General features: G+C 41.3%; 2 protein-coding genes across 2 annotated transcripts in view; one reads left to right on the top strand and one right to left on the bottom strand.

Moving 5' to 3' along the window:
* Positions 1-23298, bottom strand: part of LOC308384236 (uncharacterized protein) — a 352712-nt gene that overhangs the window by 94447 nt on the left and 234967 nt on the right. The gene's annotated exons all lie outside the window — the stretch shown is intronic.
* On the top strand, positions 1735-23147 carry LOC308384628 (CMP-N-acetylneuraminate-beta-galactosamide-alpha-2,3-sialyltransferase 1-like; the record flags this gene model as incomplete). The annotated part of the gene is made up of 6 exons (XM_080863165.1): positions 1735-1986; positions 10510-10706; positions 11558-11725; positions 14984-15029; positions 15685-15804; positions 22980-23147. The coding sequence occupies 6 exons, from the start codon at positions 1735-1737 to the stop codon at positions 23145-23147; spliced, it is 951 nt and encodes a 316-aa protein (XP_080719291.1).

Raw genomic sequence — 23298 nt, 5'->3', positions numbered from 1 at the left:
TATATCCAGTGACTCAACAAGTAAACAAAGTAGAATTGACAAAAATAATACCCTATTGCAAAATGTATAAACTCTTTCAAGTTTAAAATTAAAGATCTGAAATTTCTTTAGAGGGAATTAATGTACACATCCAAGGCCAATTCAATGGCACTTTAAATGATTTACTCTAACTGTTATAATGGAAGGAGTACCAAAGGGCTGAAATGGTCAAATATATATACAAATATCAATAAAATGCTCCTCTGATATCTATAAAATTAACATTAAATATCATGTATGTTCTGCAAGCCTGAGATAACTCACACAGTTATCACACTAGTGATCAGCATCAGCCAACAGCAAATATCATAATGTGTACTTTATGCAAATATTTTCATCTCGAAAGCTTCAACTTAAGACAGCGGCTGAGGTGCGACAAAGGATCACTATTTTTGTACTAACTTTGTCTTTCTTTTCTTTTTTACGAGTAGTGTAATTGAATATTTATCTGTTATGCTCTAGATTAAAGACTATGGTTCGTTTATAACATTCTCTACTTACCTTTAGCTGTTTTGGCAGAAAGTGGTAGCTTTATTTATACAGCTTCTCTTACTTTTTGACTTGGTCATATGCGTTCTTTTAGCCTCATTGAATTTTCAGTGTTTTTTGCATATTTTTAACCCACAATGTTCTATATGGTTTTTTTTAGTTAGAGTTTTTTTTTAGAGATATGACCATATATGAGGGTGGAATTATTTTCAGCTAATGAGAAAGATCCTCTAGTAAGAAGTATTCATAAAATGTTATGGTGCAAAGCATGGACACAAATTTCAGCTAATTACTGCTGAGTAACAGGCTAATAGATTATATATTTATACGTATGTATGCATATTTGTTTGTGTATGTTTTGTGGGTTTACATAAAACATTTAAATTGTGTGCAACAGTTGTGTGGCAATTCACAAGTCAGACACAACCCCAATAACTGTTTGCACATAGTCCATAACCCCTCCCTCCCTCTCCTTTTGAAAAGTTCCTCTTTTGTTGATAGCTACATAGATAGCTTGGTAGATGTATCATACAGGTTCTTCTTGACTCATATTCCTGCTTTTGTAATTTCATCTTTTTGCTGGTAAGACACCTTAAATTTACACTCTGTCTCATCTCACACTAATCTGTACTGAACCTCCAGTCATTAAGTTTCCCAAATGTATTTTTCTCTCACTATATGTGTGTGTTTGTGTGTGTCTATATATATATATATATATATATATATATATATATATATATATATATATATATATATATATATATATATATATATATATATATATATGTATTAGAGATGATATTTTAGGTTATTCATCAGCAATAGAGTTAATACTACAATGGCACAAGTAATTCATGCAATTACATGACAGACTCTGAAAGTATTTTAAGTTCTGTGTTTTCCTTTCTGTTGGCTGTCATGCTATTTGATTCAACTTTAGGCAACACACCGTGATGTGCTCAGGAGTAGCAGCTGGTTTATGCTGGTAAATGCTATCTGTGCAAATACCATAAATACAAGAGGACATTAAACCTTCTATGTTTATCTGATTTTTCTGCCTTCCAGTGCAGTGCTCTTAATATGTTGCCAACTATAAATAATTTTAATTAAAGAGTTATCATTTCTGTTACTGTTTTCTTAAAGGCTTAGTGCTAATTTTCACATTCACTCACATTGTATTTGTTCATAGATTGGAACTCCATCAAGATGTATTTCAAAAGGGGAAAATTCAGAGTGCACATTTCCCCACTACTGAGTATCACAGCAATTGTTTTGGTCTCCATCCTTTTATGGAATTTATCTGGATATACCTTCTGTCATCAGGAGTCAAGACTTTGTGCCTGTCACAAATGTCTAACAGACAGTGATCCTTGGTTTAATGACATCATTAGTGAATCTCCTAAACCTTTTATGTCACAGAAACATAAACCCTTGGAGGAAGATTTCAACTGGTGGAAGGTAAATAATGAAAACATATTACAATAAACCTTTGTCCCACTGTGGCCATGTTAAAGTTGTTTTAACTGCCCATCCCTTGTTTATTTTATGACACCTGTGTTTACTGGTATAGCAAGAGCAGTATATTCAAGTGTGTGCTACCTCCACCAAAAAAACCCAACACAAATATTCCTCCGTAGTTAAGCTACGGATTAGATAAGTTTAAAAAACCTTGTTTGATACTTATCTTTCTTTCTTTTATGTTTACTCAACTCTTTATCCTTGCAACCCGTATTTCTAACTGGCTGAAGAATTGTAAAATACAATTACTTATATAGACATCTTTAAAACAGTGGTTCTTAACCTTGTTGGAGGTACCGAACCCCGCCAGTTGCATATGCGCATTCACTGAACCCCTCTTTAGTGAAAAATAAAATATGATTTTTTTCAAATTCAAGACATAGATATGTTTTTTACTGGTGCACAAAATGAGCCGTGGTGGAGGCTCTGCCGAACCCCTGAGACCGACTCACCGAACCCCTAGGGTTCGATCGAACCCAGGTTAAGAACCACTGCTTTAAAATGACAAAAGAAAAAAAAAGAAGTTTCACCACTCATCTGAGAAGCTTCTTCAGTTCTAAGAGCAACTGGTGGAGAGTCCCAGATCTGAACCTTATTGGAAGTATCCAATTGGAGGGATAATAGGTACTTTGTATCAAACCAGTGATTTATGACCCGCCGTCAAATGATGTATGACAGAAGAAGTAATAAAGGAAGTAATAAAGGTTTACGACAGTCATAATTTTTATGAATATCATAAAATTATATAATAAACAATATAAATAATCATATGACCCAAAATATATCATCATGGAAGTATGGTGATGTAATAGGATGATAAATAGGATGTTAAATGATAAATGGCCTGCATTTGTATAGTGCTTTTCTAGTCCCTAAGGACCCCAAAGCGCTTCACACTACATTCAGTCATTCACCCATTCACACACACACTGGTGACAGCAAGCTACATTGTAGCCACAGCTGCCCTGGGGCGCACTGACAGAGGCAAGGCTGCCGGACACCGGCGCCACCGGGCCCTCTGACCACCACCAGTAGGCAAACATGGGGTTAGTATCTTGCCCAAGGATATTTGGCATGCAACCAGGAGGTAGCCTGGGATCGAACCACCGACCTTCTGATTAGCGGTTGACCTGCTCTGCCACCTGAGCTACAGCCACCCACCCATGTTAAAGCCAAAAGGTTTACTTTTTTGACAAAAAAATTTCATCCTTTTTAGACAACTGTTTTTGGGGACCCGTGCGTGTGTGTGTGTGTGTGTGTGTGTGTGTGTGTGTGTGTAAAAATGTGTTAAAAGGATCTCTTCACAGCCCCCTCACCCAGTTTTCAATTGGAGATGCTCCATGTTTCAGCCATAACTGAAGAGTCCATTCCTGGAAATGGCTTGCATTACCTGGATTTAATTGACACACAACTGAGTTTAAGATTGAAAATAATGAACAGTGATGGCTCTTATCTGGCCCTTGATGTCCTGGTTGTTGTACTTTTGAAACGGTGCCGGTGCTTAAACCGGTGCTTAAAGAATGAAGAACACAAACTTTGTCCAAAAACCTCTCATGTTTAGCTGTTTTCCACTTTTTCTTTGGCCATTTTAGCCTTTTTGGCCAGGGTGAAGGGAGTATCTGCCATCAAACAAGAAGACAGCCGCATGTAACTATGACAGTGTTTGCTAGTTCACCTTACATGCATTAATTTAATAACGTGGTTAGCCTACTCAACGTAAATTACACACGAACAACATTAAGCTACTGATGCAGAGAAGAACGCTGTTGCTGCCATCATCATCTGTCATCATTTCTGCTACACTGGCAGGGCTAGGGGCCAGGACTCACCTCTTCGGGTTCTTGAGGGATGTTGCAAACTCCAGGTCCGATAACAGGCACCACACCCGCAGTAGATGTGCACGGTGTGAGGTGTCGCAGGTCAAGCTATCAAATACGGCGCATTTCTCGGCTTTTAAAAAAACGCTATGCATCGCCAAGTGTTTCATCAGATTCGAGGAGTTACCTCCTTTGCACAGTACCTTAAAGCACTTGTTGCAGGCTGCTGAGTTTGAATCTTTTGCTGTGAAGTACAGCCAGACTTTTGACTTGGGCATTTTTAATCTGTAGCTCTGCTCTAAAAGAACGTACGTACCTGGCCCCACCTACTATGCTTGCTAAGGTAAAATGATTGGCTAGAATCCAAAGTGTATGACATCTCAGTAAAAAAAAAAAAGCACCGAAATAAAGCCCTGAAATGTGCACTGCTTTTCGGTCTGGTTACTACCGTTTATGTCAGAAGTATTTTTTGCCTGTTAAAAACATTCAATTCAAGACTCATTCCACGCAATTATTAAAAAAAACATTATAATACAGTATAGGGCAGTATAGGGCTTTGTATCTACCACTCAATTCAATTCAATTTTATTTATAAAGCACCAAATCACAACAATAGTCGCCTCAAGGTGCTTTATATTGTAAGGTAGACCCTACAATAATACACACCGCTCATTATATCTCACTCCGCTGTGATATAATGAGCTGTCACGGTCACGTAGCTTTCCGTTGCCCTGGAGGTCCACCCATTTGTAGTAGTTAGAGCAACAAAAGATGCCTGGGACAGTTCAGCCATAACTTAAATCTTTTCCTGCTCATACATGCTTGGAACGATCTTGCCACTAAAGCGGACGTGCAACGGGATATCACTGCGTGGCTCAAGCACATTCATCATAGTTTAAACCCCTTGTTTTGCACAACGTCTGCAGCTAAACACCCCAATAGCTTCTGTAATAGCTTTAGCCCGGTCGGACTGGGCAGCAAAGGGCTGCTTAAATACCGCAAACTCCTCTGCTAGCGCTGGCCATAACTAATGCTTGACAGACCCACCACGCGCACCATACACATACTTTTTTTTCTTCTTTTTCCAATCTTACGGATCAACCGTGATCCGTTACACCACTAATGAACACCCATTTCCCAACCAGAGAATCACCACAATACCACCTAATAAACCAGGCATGTCCAAAGTCCGTCAGATTCCAAGTGGCCCACAGCTTCAGTCTAATTATAACTTTCTAAGTCTGAATAAATAAATCATGAATTTAAAGGTGTAATTCTTTTTTCACCACATGGTGGCAGCACTGCCCCCCCCCCCCCGCTACTTGCACCTGTGCTGCGAGCCCGCCTTTCTCTGCTCTTTTCTGCCATGGCGACTGTACAAAAAAAGAGAAAGGTTGATGGTGAGAGCTGCCGCTTTCAGGAGTGGTGGGAATTGCAGTTTTTTTTAACTGAAATTCGAGGCAATTGTGTTTGCCTGATTTGTAAAGAGACTGTTGCCTTGTTTAAGGATTTTAACATTAGGAGACACTACGAGACTAAACATGCTGCAACATATAACAAGGTAACAGGGAGTGAGCGCGCTGAAAAAGTGAAGCAACTCCAAGCTGCTCTGGCTTCGCAACAGCGATTTTTCATGCGGGTCTGTGAGACACATGAAAATATCATGAAAGCCAGCTACGAAGTGGCTATGTTAATAGCTAAACATGGCAAACCTTTCACTGAAGGTACGTTTGTCAAAGACTGTGTGTAACTCCGAAATGACAACACAGGCACGGCTTCTTCAAGACGGGCGCTTCGCTGCATTTATTGAACGCCGTGAAAAAATTACAAACATAAAACACAAAGGCTTTAAGCGCTTCAGTCTATCAAAAGTAACACTTGTGCTTTAACAACAAGAAATTACCTCGTGGCCGCCTGCCACTTCGGAGGTCCTAGAACAATAACCTTACTGTGCATTCTAAATTAAAACATAAAATAATTAGAACACCATACATTACAAATTTTCACAATATTACAATACAGTTATAGCAAATGACAAATAGCTTGTACAGTTAGTAGACTAACCAGGCCTTTGCAGATAGCTCGCTGAACTCCTTAGCGTGATTATTAAACGTGGGCTCACAGCCTATATTATCACGCCCAAAACCTTGCGATAATAGCGGTGTAACAAAACTTGTTCTTTGTGACAAGATAAACGCACCTTTACAATATTGTCCACAGAAATGTACAAGCAAGAACATTTTAACTGCTGGAACCATCTATTAAACTTCTTTATACATAAACCATTTCTGTGACACTAACACTGTGTCATGAAAATGGTGGAGAACATTTGCCCAGAGAAGAAGCAAGAATTTCTGAGTGTTTGCTTGGCACACAACACTGTATTCGCTCTAAAGCTCTGTACCACCAACAGTTTCAGCAGTTTCTGCATGACATCCTGGCTGAATATGGTGACGTAATTTATTACAATGATGTGAGGTGGCTAAGTCGGGGGTCTGCACTACAGCGATTTTTCTCTCTCAGAGAGGAAATCAGACAGTTTTTAGATGAGAAGGGACAACCAATGGAAGAACTGTCTGATCCTGTATGGCTAGCAAATCTGGCTTTTTTGGTTGACATCACGAAGTATCTGAATGCGCTGAATGTTAATCTTCAAGGAAAAGACGTAGTGGTGAGCCAACTATATGCTCACATCAAGGTCTTTGGAACCAAACTGCAACTTTTCCAAAGACACTTGTCCCTAACAGAGCCCTGTACCGCACACTTCCCAGTTTTGAAAGAGGTTATTGACAGTTTCCCAGTGGACATTAATGTCCAAATGAAGAGTTACGCAACAGCTATCGCATTTCTTTCTGGAGAATTTAACAAACGCTTTCAGGACTTTGCAGCTATCGAAAAAGACATGCTGCTTTTCTCATCTCCCTTCTCCATGGAACCTGATGATGCTCCTCCGCAGCTTCAGCGGGAGCTCATTGAGCTGCAGTGTGACGATGAGTGCCGCGGAAAACACCGGCAGTGTTCTCTTGTTGACTTTTATCGGCAGCTATAGACAAAGACAGGTTTCCTGAGGTGTGATCTCTTGCTAAGAAAATGCTGAGCTTATTTGGTTCCACATATTTGTGTGGCATTTAACACCATCATCCCCTCAAAACTTGCCACGAAGCTCGTCGACCTTGGGCTGGGAACACCAATCTGCAGATGGATTCTAAACTTCCTCACAAACAGGCCCCAGGTGGTGAGAGTCGGTAAGCACACCTCCTCATCGCTCATCCTAAACACAGGTACGCCACAGGGTTGTGTGCTTAGCCCCCTCCTATATTCCCTGTTCACACACGACTGTGTTGCTAAACATGAGTCCAACATCATCATCAAGTTTGCGGATGACACAGCCATCATAGGCCTCATCACAGACAACGACGAGACGGCGTATAGAGAGGAGGTGATGGCACTGTACGAGTGGTGTCTGGAAAATAACCTGACTCTCAACATCAGCAAAACTAGAAAAATGATAGTGGACTACCGGAAACGACCAGTCAGGGAACACCAGCCCATCCACATCAACGGTGTCAAGGTCGAAAGGGTCAGCAGCTTCAAATTCCTTGGAGTCAACATCACCGAGGACTTCTCCTGGACTCTTCACACAGACACTGCTATCAGGAAAGCTCGCCAGCGGCTTTATTTCCTGAGGAGGCTGAGGAAATTTGGCATGAACGCCAACATCACCTCAGATTTCTGGAGACTGAGCTGAGGGATGCAAAAGATGCAAACTCAGCAGCCAGCAACAAGTGCTTTAAGGTGATACTGTGCAAAGGAGGTAACACCTCGAATCTGATGAAACACCTGGCGACGCATAGCGTTTTTTTAAAATCAGACAAATGCACCCTATTTGATAGCTTGCTGCGAGACCTCACACCGAGCACATCTACTGCGCGTGAAGTGCCTGTTATCAGTCCCGGAGTTAGCAACATCCCCAAAAAACCCGAAGAGGTGAGTCCTGGCCTGTAGCCCTGCCAGTGTAACAGAAATGATGACGGATTATGATGGCAGCAGCAGCCGTTCTTCTCTGGGTCAGTAGCTTAATGTTGTTCGTGTGTAATTTACGTTGAGTAGGCTAACCATGTTATTAAATTAATGCACGTAAGGTGAACTACACCGTCGTAGTTGTTTGAAGGCAGATACTCCCTTCACCCTGGCCAAAAAAGCTAAAATGACCAAAGAAAAGTAGAAAACAGCTAAACATGAGAGGTTTTTAGACAAAGTTGGTGTTTTTTCCCCCCCATTGATTAAGCACTGCTTCCAGCCAAGAGTGATACCATAAATCCCCTATAGCTGCAGAAAAGGTTAACATTGTTGTCTTTTTACAAAAAAACAGCAAAACATGAGAGGTTTTTGGACAAAGTTTGTGTTCTTCATTCTTTAAGCACCGGTTCGAGCACCGTTTAAGCACCGGCACCATTTCAAAAGTCCCGTTTTTGTACTGGTATAAAACCTAAAACGTAAATGATACCCATCCCTAATTAGCAGTGCTAGTTAGTATAGCTCCAGGCTCAAAGGAAACAGAGCAAAAACAGTCATTAGAATTTAATGTAGCCCCCAAAAGGCAGTCTCAGTAATCTCAGCCGCAGGGAAACCAGGAAATCCACAGTTATTATTGTTCCCTGTCACACAAAACACAGCCCCCGAATAAATAGTCCAAAGTCTGAAACAGAAAAATTGTCCTTTTTACTCACCAAAGCCGGCTGCTCTAAAATCCCGGGGTCGGACTGTGGTGAGGGGCAACAACGGCGTGAGCACCACTTCCCATTTGAAGGCTGGACCGACGGGCCGAGCAGCGAAGCGGTAATGGCTGGGTGAGTGGTAGTGCCCGGGGAGCGAAGGTGAAGCTCGTTCAGAATAAAATCCTGTGCGAGCGGATTAAGTGAGCTGAGCAATCAGGGGAGACCGGGAACTAATCGCTGTAGCCGATTAGCTATAGCTTTCCCCTTATGCTGCGGGGACAGATTGATTAGCCGCTCCACGGAGTAGGTGACGTCCCTCTGGAGCTCCTCGGATGGATTAAATGCAGCGGGGTCCACAGTGGCTGGTTCCTACTGTCATGGCTCATGGGGCAAGCCATGTGGATTTTAATGAAGGACCCAAGATGCAGACAGCTTTCAGATGCAAGGGAGTTTCATTAGGGAAGTGAAATAAACATAAATACAGTGGGTATGAAACAGAACCTGAGGATAACCTAAACTGGAGACAACTAATAACAACAGACCTAAAGGTGATACCTAAAGTGTGTGAATGTGTGTGTGAATGGGTGGATGACTGGATGTGTAAAGTGCTTTGGGGTCCTTAGGGACTAGTAAAGCGCTATACAAATACAGGCCATTTAAAGGGGAGATGCAGGGAGACTCGGGAAAACCACACAGGAAAACTATGTCTACTATGAGCGACCATCTTTGAACAGAGGCGGTGGCTCACGACACCAACTGTCTACCATCTATAATCCAGTTTTGAGATCCCTTCCCAGACACCTTAACGCCCACCCAGGAAATCACATGATAGGGTGGGGTTAGGTTTCACAATGAGCTACCCGAAACCTTGGCTGATTGTGACCTACACCCGTTTTCACACCTTGGCTCATGTGATTAGGTAGAGGATCAGTAGGGGGTCCATGTCCCTCTTGGGGGACACTCCCACGGGTCTTAAATCTGGGACTCTCCACCATTTAACCCTAGAAATGAAGAAGCTTCTCGGATAAGAAGTGAAATGTTTTCAAGCAACTCAAAGAAATCGAAGACGCTTTTCCCCCCCAAGCTCCTTAGACTACGATGACCTGGATGATTGAGAACCTTCACAGACATATCTCAATAATTAATAACACAAATGTGAATACGTTTGATCCTTGAAGACACTTAGAAATAGATGCTGGTGCTATCTATCAAATAACTGAAATTGAATCAAACTGAATTGATTTCATGATTTTTAGAATATTGTGTTTCTGTGACTGACAGGGGATTTCTAAAAATCACCCCGTAGTTCTTCAGCTAAGACACCTGAGTTAGAAAACACAAACACTGCAGTTGTCTTTACTCGCGAGGGCAGTCATGAACGCAAAACCTGCGACCTGCGTCTCATCACTGTCTGCGTTCTTTATTTATACTTCAGAATCAGAATCAGAATCAGAATACTTTATTAATCCCGAAGGAAATTAGGGTTATTTGTCTGTATGTCTGTGTGTGTGTGTGAACAAATAGCTTCTTATTCTAAGAACTCTGAGCTGAGGTTCCCCTTTTTCTAAATCTGTATGTTCTTACAGAAAGAGGAAGCATTAGTTGTTTATCACAGAAAAAGTACATGTCAAAAGTCACGTAGACATTTGCTTAGTGATCAATAAAAGAATACATTTCATGGAGCTGATCACATTATATAAAAAAAAATTTTCCTTTGACAGTGACAAAAGTCAGAAAGTACGTATATTGTATGATTGGAATACTTAGAATCAGAACAATATTAATCCCTAAGGGAATTACACTATTGCGCACAGTTGCTCCAAGACAATGCAGATATTTTGTCATTAGCAGGGATAATGTTAAAGACGAAATGTGTTTTGAACAAGAGATGTGATCTGAGGTTGCAAAACTTTATTCTTTTTTCTCAGCCCTTACAGGGGGAAAAACAAAACTTCACTGTCTACAATAAAACACTAGAACGTGTGTTTCAGACAATAACACCCATTGCAGATGTTGAAGAACCTCGCCCTGATCGCTGCAGGAGATGTGCAGTGGTGGGGAATTCTGGAAATTTGAGAGGATCCCAGTATGGACCCCTGATTGATTTCCATGATATTGTGATAAGGTAATAATAATTTAATGGCATTTGTCCCGATTCGTGATTGAGGTGTGAGACAAACGACTACTGGTCCAAGTGCGTCAAAACAATGATTTTATTAAACACATGTGTGGAAAGATACACAGCTCGATATTGTCAACCCAGATCTCCCGTCAAAACATACTTCAGCATGGTTTTATTATGTCAGGGTAAACACCCCTTCTCGCGTTAGACAAAACATCACATGTATAGGTTATCATTAAGTTTCCGTATTTAACAGCATTTTTCCCTATATGGTTGTCCAGCTCCTCCAGATGCTTCCTGTAGACCTCGGATCACTAGTTGCCAAGCAGAGACAAAGCAAGATGTCTTTCACTTTTACCCTAGAAATTATACTTCATGTCTATGTGTATGTAAGCATGTTAGGCATTCATTCACAGCATTCAAGTCATTTCATCAATATATCAGTTCAGACATAACGCTGAACGACATTTTTAACCTTCATTAGACTGTATACTTAACTCTATCATGAGCACAAATGAAATGTGTGTTAATAACATGATTGAAACTGTATGTTTAATAAATGGAATAAATGTTTAATCAAATGCCATTGCTCAAAGCTTAATAAAAAGATAGAAAGGAATCAACATGATATAAAATGATATAATCCCCACACATTATAACCATCATTACACAAAAACAAAACACAAAAGCTAATTTCAACAGCACTGTTCACTGACAAAACCTGAAAAGCCTAGATTCATGTCACAAAAAAATCTAAGTTTTGTTATGTTTTGTTATGCATATAATGTGATGTAAATTACAATGTGTCTAAAATGCTAAATATGTAAACTTATATATCCTTCTGTACTATTTAGAGTCAACCGTGGGATGACCAAAGGTTTTGAAAGAGATGTTGGAACTAAAACAACTCATCGTGTCATGTATCCAGAAAGTTCTACTAGATTGGACAACAAAACTCATCTTTTGTTTTTTCCATTCAAAACACCTGACTTTTTGTGGCTTCTGAAGTCATTAATTCCAGGGTAGGCCAAACATGGCTTCTGTCTTCACTTTAATTATATTTCAATTTCTTTTAAAACTTATGTTGCTAGAAACTGTACTGCTACTGTACTGGAATGGCATTATGAAATTTCAGATTTTAATATCTTTGCAACACAGTCTTAGCTAACTATAAGTAAAGGTGCAAACCAGGTTCGTCTGTTTGAACAAGCAAATTAAACAAGGTTCAAAATTTAGTTAAACCTTAAAGGGTTCAGATCAATGGTGTATATTTTGTTTGGCATTGAAATTATATATTTTAATTTTCTTTCCTGGCCCTTAAACTCATTTACACAGTGGTCCCAACAGGCCAAACGGACTGCAACTTAAGAAAACACCAGCAATGAGAAAAACGCTGCAAAAGCAAACAAAACACAACGGAAATAGAAAAAACAAAAAAAGAAATAGGAAAAAACAGATTTCCAAAAGCACCAGGGAAGTGTTTCTGGGGAGACAATTTGCAGTAACCAAAATATGCTAAGTATTGCACTGGGAGATACTTAAAAGAAGTGGAGGATCTATCGGTTTTGTGAGGAAAGAAAAGATGAAAGGCAAGTGTGTTACCCTAACTATTAGCCTAATAATCCATCATAAGTATTACATGAATCATGTTTTTTCCTATTTCTGTTTTTGTTTTTCCCATTTGTGATTTCTTTTTTCCTATTTCTGTTTTGTTTTTCCTATTTCCGTTGTGTTCTGTATGCTTTTGCAGTGTTTTTATTGCTTGTGTTTCCTTAAGTTCCAGTCCGTTTGGGCTCTCAGGGCCACCATACATTTAGCTGTAAAATGTATAGAATGTTATAAATCCTAAATGCTTCAAATAACTTAACTAAATGTTAAAAAAATGTCATTGTTTTGTTGGCTGACATAAAGGGGAAAAAGATTATTTGGGGTAGTATCTATCCACCTAATGCTGATGATCAGACTTTTAAGTGCTTTAAACAACAATATTGCCCTGGTGGGGATTTTACGGTGTCAGTGGATCCAGATCATAGTGCCACTGTAATTTGTAGGCTTGAAAACAAATGTACACTGGCGAAGGCATTTGAAGGTGGTAAACACACTGGACACAGTGAAATAATCTCCTACACAAATCCTTTGTTTACTCCAACACAGATGACTCAAGTTTATGAGCAATGCTGCAGCTATTAGGAGATATCAATATCAGGCCTATATCTCATATCCCAGCCTAATGTATGGGTAACTGAACCCTCAAAAAAGAAACTATATGTGGTTCTGTGTCTTTCCTGGGGTGTTCCCACAACTGTTTCATGGGGAAACTTGCTTTAAAGAGTGGAAACACCCACACCCTCTAGCAGATCATTACATGAAGGAACCTTTTAAAAACAAGCACGTCCATGCTCACAGGTGTACACACGGGTGCTCACACACACAAACTACACCCTTTTTGGCTCTTACCTCAAAGCACACTGTGCGCTGTCAATATTATGTGCTGCACAATAATGTTTAATATTTAGTATTTACTGTTATATTCCCATATATCATCGTGATGTTGTTTATTGTATTGCTCTCGTTTTCTTCTGCTTGTTTTCTTTTTTCTTTCTCAACAAGTGATCCGGGTGATTGATATATGTATTTTTTTGTCTGCTTATTTAGTTGGTTTTTGTTTTTTTGCCCTTTATCCCCGTCCCTCTTCTCCGCTGCTTTTTCTCCCTCTTCCTTTCTCCCTTTTCTTTTCCTCATTCAAGTCTGTCCCGTATCTAGCAAGTGAAAATAAAAAAATAAATAAAATAAACTGGGTGATCGTGGCTCAAGAGTTGGGAGGTCGCCTTGTAATCGGAAGGTTGCCGGTTCGAGCCCCGGCTTGGACAGTCTCGGTCGTTGTGTCCTTGGGCAAGACACTTCACCCGTTGCCTACTGGTGGTGGTCAGAGGGCCCGGTGGCGCCAGTGTCCGGCAGCCTCGCCTCTGTCAGTGCGCCCCAGGGTGGCTGTGGCTACAATGTAGCTTGCCATCACCTGTGTGTGAATGGGTGGATGACTGGATATGTAAAGCGCTTTGGGGTCCTTAGGGACTAGTAAAGCGCTATATAAATACAGGCCATTTACCATAAACAATAAAAGGTGAATCAAATAGACCATTACGGCAAGGCTGGGATGGTCAATTTGATAAAGTAAATCCGTTGGGCATCTTTCCTCGCCTTTAGACAACAATCCTGATGGCAAAAGAGCCAAACGGGACAGGCAAAAAAAGAAAAAAAGATAAGAAAAAAAGAGTGAAAACACAAACGTGTTCTTCATCAATTCTTCTACCAGGCTCATCTTTGATTCATTTTCTCACAATCTACTTCATTTTTCTGCATACAAAAATGCCTTGATTTCCTAAGGGTCATGAATTGAACATCTTGCATTGTCCCATTGTATGTGTGGTCAAGCCTTTGACAGAATGTTAGCTTCAAACCATCCATCCATTCGCTTCCGCTTATCCTTTTCAGGGTCGCGGGGGGCGCTGGAGCCTATCCCAGCTGTCATAGGGCGAGAGGCAGGGTACACCCTGGACAGGTCGCCAGTCTGTCGCAGGGCTAACACACAGGGACAGACAACCATTTGCACTCACATTCATTCGAACATTCACACCTATTGGATTATCCAATTAACCTATCCCCACAAGCTGCATGTCTTTGGACGGTGGGAGGAAGCCGGAGTACCCGGAGGGAACCCACGCAAACACGGGGAGAACATGCAAACTCCACACAGAAAGATCCCAGTCTGGTGTTGGAATTGAACTCAGGACCTTCTTGCTGTGCGGCAACGGTGCTAACCACCGTGCCACCGTGCTGCCTAGCTTCAAACCATGTTTCCCTAAAACAGGCACTGCATCTCCCCATTAAATCTGCTCTCTAGTTGCCGTTGGGACCATTGGGAGTAATTTAACTTACAGCTGAAGCAGTAATACTATTACTTTTAGCTGCATATCCACTTTCTTTAACAATTTGCACATTTTTTAGTGGGCTAATAAACAGGAAATATTAAAACACAATTTTGAGACACCCCACTCCCCAAGAGCTGTTTGATATTAAAATATATTCCTATGATATATTCTGGTTTTTCACATAGCTAGCAGCAACTCTTTTTTTTTTTTACATGGAAAAAAGTTAAATAAATTGTTTTATGAACAACTGAACATCTTATTGTGATTCTTAAGTCTTAGGTAATTATTAGCATTTGTTTGTTAAACAATAATTTCTTTAACAAATTCAACAATATATTTTCTTTTCAACAGGGAAAACGGTGCTCCAAACTCTAACAAGATAACTAACAAAGATTTGGTGAGTATTTTAGGTTTACCTTAACAAAACTGGCAAATGTTGATGCCCAGGAAGTCCAATAATAACTTTATGCTACCATTAATTCAGGCATGCATGCTTACATAGACACACGCAGTCACTGTCCCCCATTTAGAAAGACAGAGGCGTCAGACGCTCTCACAAACCAATCCCGACATCAAAGTCGTCATTTGGAATAAATGTAATTTTTTAAAATAAGAATTATGTATGCTCCCACTAAAAATCAAGAATGTTGGATACTGTTTGTCGGCGATTTGGACAGCCCAGCGGGTGCTCCCAATGCCTTTGGAGTAGGTGAAGCCTAAGGCAAGATATGCTTCATCACATTTTCCAGTAATGCCCCCCCCCCCCTCACAATGGCTCTCCCCACCCCTCAGCCTTTACTTTGTTGCAGTATTTGTTGTTTACTCTGTTCTGCATCCGGTATGTTATTGTTTTCCACAGTTGCTCATACTTGACAATTATGTGCTCGGAAGGTCATGCATGTCACTGAACAAAGCCATGCCACTAATAGTGGCTTCTTTTAGCCACAGTGGTGCTTATTTAAAGTATTTTGTATATTAGTATATTGTGCATATACTTCATAAAAGAACAATTAATAAAACTCAGATTTAAAGATTTGTCTGATTCATAACAGGTGTCGATCCTTCATCCAGCTTTCATGAAATATGTTCATGATGTCTGGCTGAGAAAGAAGGCTGCTTATCCATCCACTGGCTTCCTTGCTGTGGTTCTCAGCTTATTAATGTGTGATGAGGTATGTTCACCTTACACAATCTACTTCTACATTATAGACATACTTGAAGAAAAACTGATTAAGAAGCTGTAGTTTATGGAGTACACTTGCAAGAGAAAGCACTTCTGAATATATTTCAAGCATGAAAAATGGTAATCTTGAAGCTCCTTAAGTGGAAGGTTGATGCAGCTTTAATGAAGAATGCTATTGTAAATATGTATTCATATTGCCAACTTATAGAAATACTGTTTCTATACTGCTGTAACTGCTATGAAGCTGTAACTTTCACGAAATAATATATTCTGATGTGCCAGCAAAGCATGCCGTCATATGTATTAATATCGTTATATTTTGTAAAGTTCAAGTTCAACTTGTGATAGAAATACTGTCAACAGTATACTGGTGCATTTACAATCTGAGTCGATTAGAGATGATGCCAGTGGCAGTGATAAAACAAAAAGGAGGATGGGGATTATTTAATACTAACAGTTTCGTCAGTGGATCTCGGGATGTTAAAGGAGCTGTGGATGTCAGGTAATTTTTCATGGAGTTACAAACATGTTCACTCAGCTGGTTAACCTAAGAAATATGTATTTAACAGTAAAAAATGAGTTATCATTTATATAATATTTTAACATACAGTATTCTAATACTTTTCAAAGCAGTGCAAAAATGTTGCATCTAGCTTTTGCCTGATTAATTTAGGGCTTGCTAGAAAAAATAAAACTTAAATTTGACTGCAAGGAATGCAAGTAAAACACAGCAAAAAATAAATAAAATCAAAGATTCAGCAGCACTGAGTCCTGTCGCTCTTAAATTTATTGTCACCTGTTTAGCAGGAGTATGGCGGGTGGAGGTTTGCCAGGTGCCGCAGCGGTCATGTCAGTGGGAGGATCCGGGGGTTTCTCTGTGAATTTAACATTCCTGTGGCAGCGTGCTAGGTGCTTGCTCAGATTCGAGGTTTAATCTTTCGCTGAAGAAAGAAGTTTTCTTCCCACACAGAGTGTACAGCGGACACTAATGTTTTTGTCACTTTTTACAGAATAAAACTTAAAGTAATGCAAGTATGTCCACACTTTAAACGCTGCAAGGTCATAGTCTCTCCCACACTCCTTATGATCTATTGTTGATCTACACACGTCTATTGCTGCCACGGGTGTCGCACATGCTTACGGCATTGTCATGAGACACTTTCACAAACAAAATCATGACAGTTTAGTAACGCAATAACACAGCGTGCTTACAGGAAAGTAACAGTAATTTAATTACATTTTTGTAATAGTAATCCCTTACGTTACTCATTACTTGAAAAAAGTATCCGGAATGCGATACTGCACATCTCTGTTGTTAATGCAACATAGATTGGAAGTGGAGATAAGGGGTGTTATGATGTGAGAGGATGATAGCAAATCAGAGGGGTTAAAGAACATTTGTAACCTTCCTCTTCTTTATGTCAGACAAAAGACATAGGTCAACAAAATTTTTTTTGTAATCATCAGAAAGCACAAAACACTTTTCTAAACCAGTTTTTCATGCTGACTTCAGTCACATGAACTTTTTGAATTATTAGTAATATTCATTTGCAATAGACTTGGATGCATTTTTTTATTAAACGGCGGGCACCAATCAAGTAAATTTTCAGTGCGAAGTCAGATAGGCAAACACTGTGTCATAGATATAATGACCAGTGTCAGTCAGCTACCACTGTACTGTACCGGCCCACCAGGTATTAAAGCCATAAAGCCTTTGAATGAAAACAAACACTGTTGTGACAGTGATATACACTGTCCTGTTGGTATATGTATGATTTCTATACATTTTACATCAGATAAAAACTTTGGTTGTAAGATTCAGATAATTATTTAATAAAAGCTTGACATTTTAAATGAGAATACAAAAGAAAAGTATTTCTTTGTGCCCCCCTCCCCCATTTCCCTCTTAATGCCCTACCTGCCCCCCTGGCAAAACTTTGCTGGACCCACCCCGGCACAGTTACTAGCTGTCAGCTACTTAGAAAAGGATCCTGGTGTTATTTGTCTCTCAGAAACAGTTCATAACTTCCCATCAACTCATTCATGCCACCTTAAAGATTAACCTGTTTCTCTGTCACCTGTTCAGGTCTGATGATTCAGCAGGGATCTCTCCTGGTTTCATCTTCATGTTTCCCTCTCACCACATATCCAAACCGATATCATGACCAGCTGCTTTTACTGCTGTGACTCCAGCAAACATCAGCTGATACTAAGAAATATTAAATAAATTCTAACAACAGCTGATCATGCTGTTGTTTATAGCGCGACATCGCTGGTTTCTTCTTTCTGGCGCAAAGTGGGAGATAAACAAACAAGAGAGAAAAGCCGATCAGCTGATCATTGGTCAGTTTCATGATTAAAGTAGCTACAGGAAAGGGAGGGAGAGAGAATGAGAGCAGCTTACAGCATAAAGACAGAGTAACTCCAGCTTTGTGTCTTTTTCCATTCTAGCTGAAATCCGGGACAAACTGCGTTCCTTTTCAGCTCAATGCGAAACGTTTTCTCTGAATACGAGACCATTCAGTTTTTTACGGGACGGTTGGCAACTCTACTAACTAAACTTATGAACAAAATAAACTTCACTATCAGCCCAGCAGCATAGAAACTCCGTCATGCTAGCTAGTACGCAGTACCAGTTATTGTAACTAAATTTAAAAAGTCAGCAAACCGAAAATAAACTACACCTAAACTTGGTTTATATCTGACCCAGATAGACTGCAGGTCATAACTTGACACTTGGACCCTCATCCACCTGCTGGCCTCTGTGGAAACTCCACCATAGCCACCACCAAACAACTGAGTTATTTTTACACATCGGCCAGCATCTGGCCAATCCACCACCATTCATTGTTTATACCGTTAAAAAAAAAAAAAAATCATCGGCCAATAAAAACGAAAAATCACCATCGGCCCACCGGGCAAATGCCCGGTATGCCCAATGGCTAGTCCAGCTATGCCTCAAGGCGCTTTTTCTGGAAAGGATTCAGAAGTGTGAGTGTAGGAAGTGTATTTTCATTCACATGCGACAGCCCAGTTTCTGGTAGGAATCAAGCAGATGCTGAACTCCTTCCTTGTATGTAGCAGACTTGTGGATGCCCGCAAAGTTTTCGCAGAGCCACTTGAATGCCTCCCAAGCTTCAAACTCTGCTGTTGAGAGTTTTTTTGAAGCATTCATTCTGCAAAACTGACTTGATCTGCGCACTTACAAATATCCCTTGCTTCAATTTCGCAGCACTTATGTTTGGAAACTTTTCAGCAAAGTACTGAAAATGTAGTGAGTTCACTTTGCCCGTGGCTTTGACAAGATTCTTCATTAAGCTTCTTGATATAGAGAGGTGGCAAAAATATTTTATGCAGTTCAACCAGAGGCAGAAACTTGACATAGGCATCTAGTGGCTGCCAGTTACGCTTGACACAGTAGATTGACTGCCCACAGGCCCAGGAAACGGCAGTATTTGGTGATTTGCCTTCCCAAAAGCTTGCATTCCCATCAACATACCAGTCACCTACAGATCACTACTGGTGAGTTTTATATGCAACTGACTCAAGCAGTGTCTTCATGTTGTCATAGGACTCCTTTAGATGAACCGAATGGGCAATCGGCACACTTGGTCTGGCATTTCCATTATGGAGTAGGACTGCCTTCAAGCTTTTTTGTGAAGAATCATTGCAGAGATGACATTCAGCTCTTGTGTCTTGGAACATGCTCTTGTGACAAACTGCTGAAGAGTCCGTTGACGTCATGACAATACCACAGTGAGTCATCAGCAGTGAAGAATGCTGTCAAGTTATGACTTTGACCTCTTTACAGTAACATCCTTGGCAAGCAAATGCTTCAGCTTAAGCCTCAAAGGCAAGAAGTTCTCCTATGTCTTTTGACAGATTTAGATCATGAACGATATTGTACAGCTCTGCTTGTGCAAAAGTCTCTGGTTCTAAATAGTCATCAGGCACGTAATAAAGATCTGATGACTCTGGATTGTAACCAGATGCACCGTGACTGTGTTCCTCGTAATGTTCTACAGAATCTAATGCATCATGTGACAGTACAAGAACAGGCAATTAGTTATCATGAGAAACAGGCCTTATTTTAGAATCCAGACTGGGATATAAAGTTTTGTGCTTATTTTTGGCTGAGAATCCTGTTGTATTCACGTGACAAAAATAGCCACCGTTGAGATGATCTTGCGGTTCCCACCACACCATCAGGATTGCAAATGCCATTGCTGCCACAGATTTAGCTAGTAACACAGTCCATTGGAACAACTGTTGTAGATAACATGTGGAGCCCAAATTTATCCTGGTCACCCAGTGGACAGTCAGAGTACAATTTGCATATCTTCTTAAGGTCTGTTGTAATTGGGTGACATTGTGCTTTCATCGTGAATAAACCAGACAAGTAACAGAAACTGTCTGGATGAGTAAAGCAATATCTAGGCATGGTAACAACTTAAATCAATCGCAAGTAAGGACATGGACCGCAGCTGATGGTTCTCCTATTGCAACTTATGGGGAAAGGTTAGTGACTGCTAGTTTCCACGGTCGGGAATTCCAGTGGAACTTTGTTGTTGATGCCAGCTCAGTGCCTATCTTAGGCGCTGATTTTCTTGCTCACGGGCTGTTAGTCGATTTTGCTCACAGACGTTTGATTAACGCTCTGTCATTCTTTTCGCTGCCCTGTTTTATCCGGGCCGCTAACCCCCTCATCTTGGCCAATTTGGTAGCCCCTGGGGACGTGTTTCAGCGTTTGCTGTGTTTCCGTCACTGTTAACTCCTAATTTCTGCAGCGAAACAAGGGGTTGAGCATTCCCATATCCCATGGTTGGTTCCGGTGTTTTTGCACATGCATTGCCTCGATCCTGCGAAGCTGTCTGTTGCCCGGGAGGAGTTCGCGGCCATGGAGTGCCTGTGCATTGTGCAGCATTCGAACAGTGCCTGGGCCTCTCCCATTCACATGGTGCCCAAGTCGAACAGGCGGTAGTGACCGTGCCGGGATTTTCGACGTTTAAATAACGTTACGGAGAACGAACGTTACCCGATTCCCCACATCCAGGATTTTTCCACCCATCTCGCTGGGACCTCGATTTTTTCCAAAATCGATTTGGTGCAGGGGTCAGTAATACCAAGTGCTGGTACGCGCTGAGGATGTTCCTAAAACCGCCATCATCACTCCCTTTGGCTTGTTGGAGTTCCTGCGCATGCCATTTGGGTTGAAAGGTGCCGCTCAGACGTTTCCATGCCTGATTGACTCTGTTTTGTGGGGCTGCCTTTCGTTTTCGTCTACCTGGATGATATATTGGTGGCCAGCAGGTCGGTGGGCCAGCACCAGGTTTTTCAGCATTTGGTGGAACATGGCCTGATCATCAACCCGTCCAAGTGCCAGTTTGGTTTGCCGGTCCTGGATTTCCTGGGGCACCGCATCTCCGCTGACAGTGTGGTCCCATTGTCAGACAAGGTTCAGGCTGTCACAGCTGTTCCGCGTCCCACCTCAGTTAAGGTGTTGCAGGAGTTCCTGGGTATTGTCAATTTTTATAATCGTTTCGTTCCCCGGGTCGCTCACCTGTTACAACCGCTCTACGCCGTTTTAAAAGGTAAAACGTCTAAAGACCCTGTTGACTGGTCTCCAGACCGCATCTGTGTGTTTTCTGTGGGGAAGTCAGCACTGGCCAATGCTGCTCTGCTGGCACACCTGTCCCGATCAGCGGAGATCGCATTGGCCATCAACCCGTTGGATGTAGCGTTGGGCGCCGTGTTGGAACAGCGGGTCTCCGGCGTCTGGCAGCCCCTTGCCTTTTTCAGTCACACGCTCCGAGATGCTGAGCGTAAGTACAGTGTTACGTACAGAAAGTTGTTGGCTCTCCATCTCACAACACAACATTTTCGATTTTTCCGCAAGGGTCCCAGTTTTACCACGTACATTGACCATAAGCCTCTGACCTTCACCATGTCCAAGGTTTCTGATCCTTGGAGCACGTGCCAGCAGTGTCAGTTGGCGGCCATATCGGAGTTTACTACGGACATTCAGCACGTGGCTGGCAAGTCCAACCTGGTCGCTGACTGTCTGTCCCGCGCGCTGGCTGGACAGACAGTCGGTGACGACTACGCTGCCATGGCTGCGGAGCAGTGCACCGACCCGGCCGTCCTTGCCCTTCGGTCCTCGCAGACGGGCCTCGTGCTGGAAGACACGCCAGTGTGGGACAGTCATCCATGGTTGCTGTGCATCGTGCACCTTTTCTGTGCCTGGCCCCGCGCACCACTCTCTACCAGACATTTTTGTTCCGCTGTTGCTGGGCTCTTCTAGTTTCGTTTTTGTTTGGCATGATGCCCATCAGCCCCACTTACGTCCGTTTTATGACGGCCCGTTTTGGGTTATTGAAACAGTCCCAAGCATTTTTTATTGGAATTCGGGGGACTTCATGTTCTACAGGAAGCTCCACTGATGCCGGCCCGGGCCCCAGGGTTGCTGACGGACAGTTGGACTCTGACCCTTCCTCGGAGATTGCTCCGCACCCCCAGTGCTCGTCCAGCCAATGGAAGGTTCAGCCTGTCTTTCCCGGCCCGGTGAGCCCACAGCCAGTTCTCTGACTCCCCATCTCAGCCGTTCTGGACTGTTTAAGCCCTGGGTCCTGGACTAGTGGACATTTTCTTTGGGTTTTTGCGAGGGCAGGGGTGGGGGGTGGGCATGTGTAGTGACCCACTAGAGGGCTTCACTTCCACCCAAGCTTGGAGGAGATGTTCTGTTGTGTTTGGGTGCGATATCCTGAGTTGATGTGTGGAGGTGAATAAAGTTGTAGTGGAAAACTAGAGCTCCTGTGTCGTGTGCCCCATGCCTCCATTATGCCTTTGTTTTTTTTTTTTGTTTTTTCAATTGTAGAAAATAGTAGTTTAGTGTTCCAGAACTAGGTTCAACATTTTTGTCAGTGCTTTGACATATATACAGTATATTTACATGTTTCTTTGAATTGTAACTCCATGAAAAAAATGGTTCATAAAGAAAATTTCAATTACATTGGGGGGTTTTTATGCCTAAAGAGGAATAAAAAAAAACTCTGGAAAGTTTTTTTTCCATGACTGAGGTTTTCATAATTCCTGTGCAATTTGTGGCAACATTTATTTAAGTTCAATACTAAAGACTTAATGACTGTAAAAACTTTGTTTCTTTAGGTTAATGTCTTTGGGTTTGGAGCAGACAGCGAGGGAAACTGGAGCCATTATTTTGAAATCCTTAAAAACAAACGGTTAAAAACAGGAGGCCACCCAGGAGAAGAAGAATATAAAATGATTGTTAAATTACACATGAAGAAGAAAATAGTTTTTTTTAAAGGATGGTAATTTCCTTTACTTTTTCATTTGTCTCCTCATCATTTTCAAGTCATCGTCAGTGATAACCATAACTCCGTAAGAATAAATAAATTTAGTTCTAAAAAAAAAATCTGTGACCAGCAAAACCAAACAGCAAAAAACACAATTACTGAAACTGACA

The sequence above is a fragment of the Rhamphochromis sp. 'chilingali' genome, assembly GCF_963969265.1.
Source record: "Rhamphochromis sp. 'chilingali' genome assembly, chromosome: 17".
NCBI classification, from domain to species: domain Eukaryota; kingdom Metazoa; phylum Chordata; class Actinopteri; order Cichliformes; family Cichlidae; genus Rhamphochromis; species Rhamphochromis sp. 'chilingali'.
The sequence above is the reverse complement of the archived record's forward strand: the minus strand, read 5'-3'. Positions and strand labels throughout refer to the sequence as shown.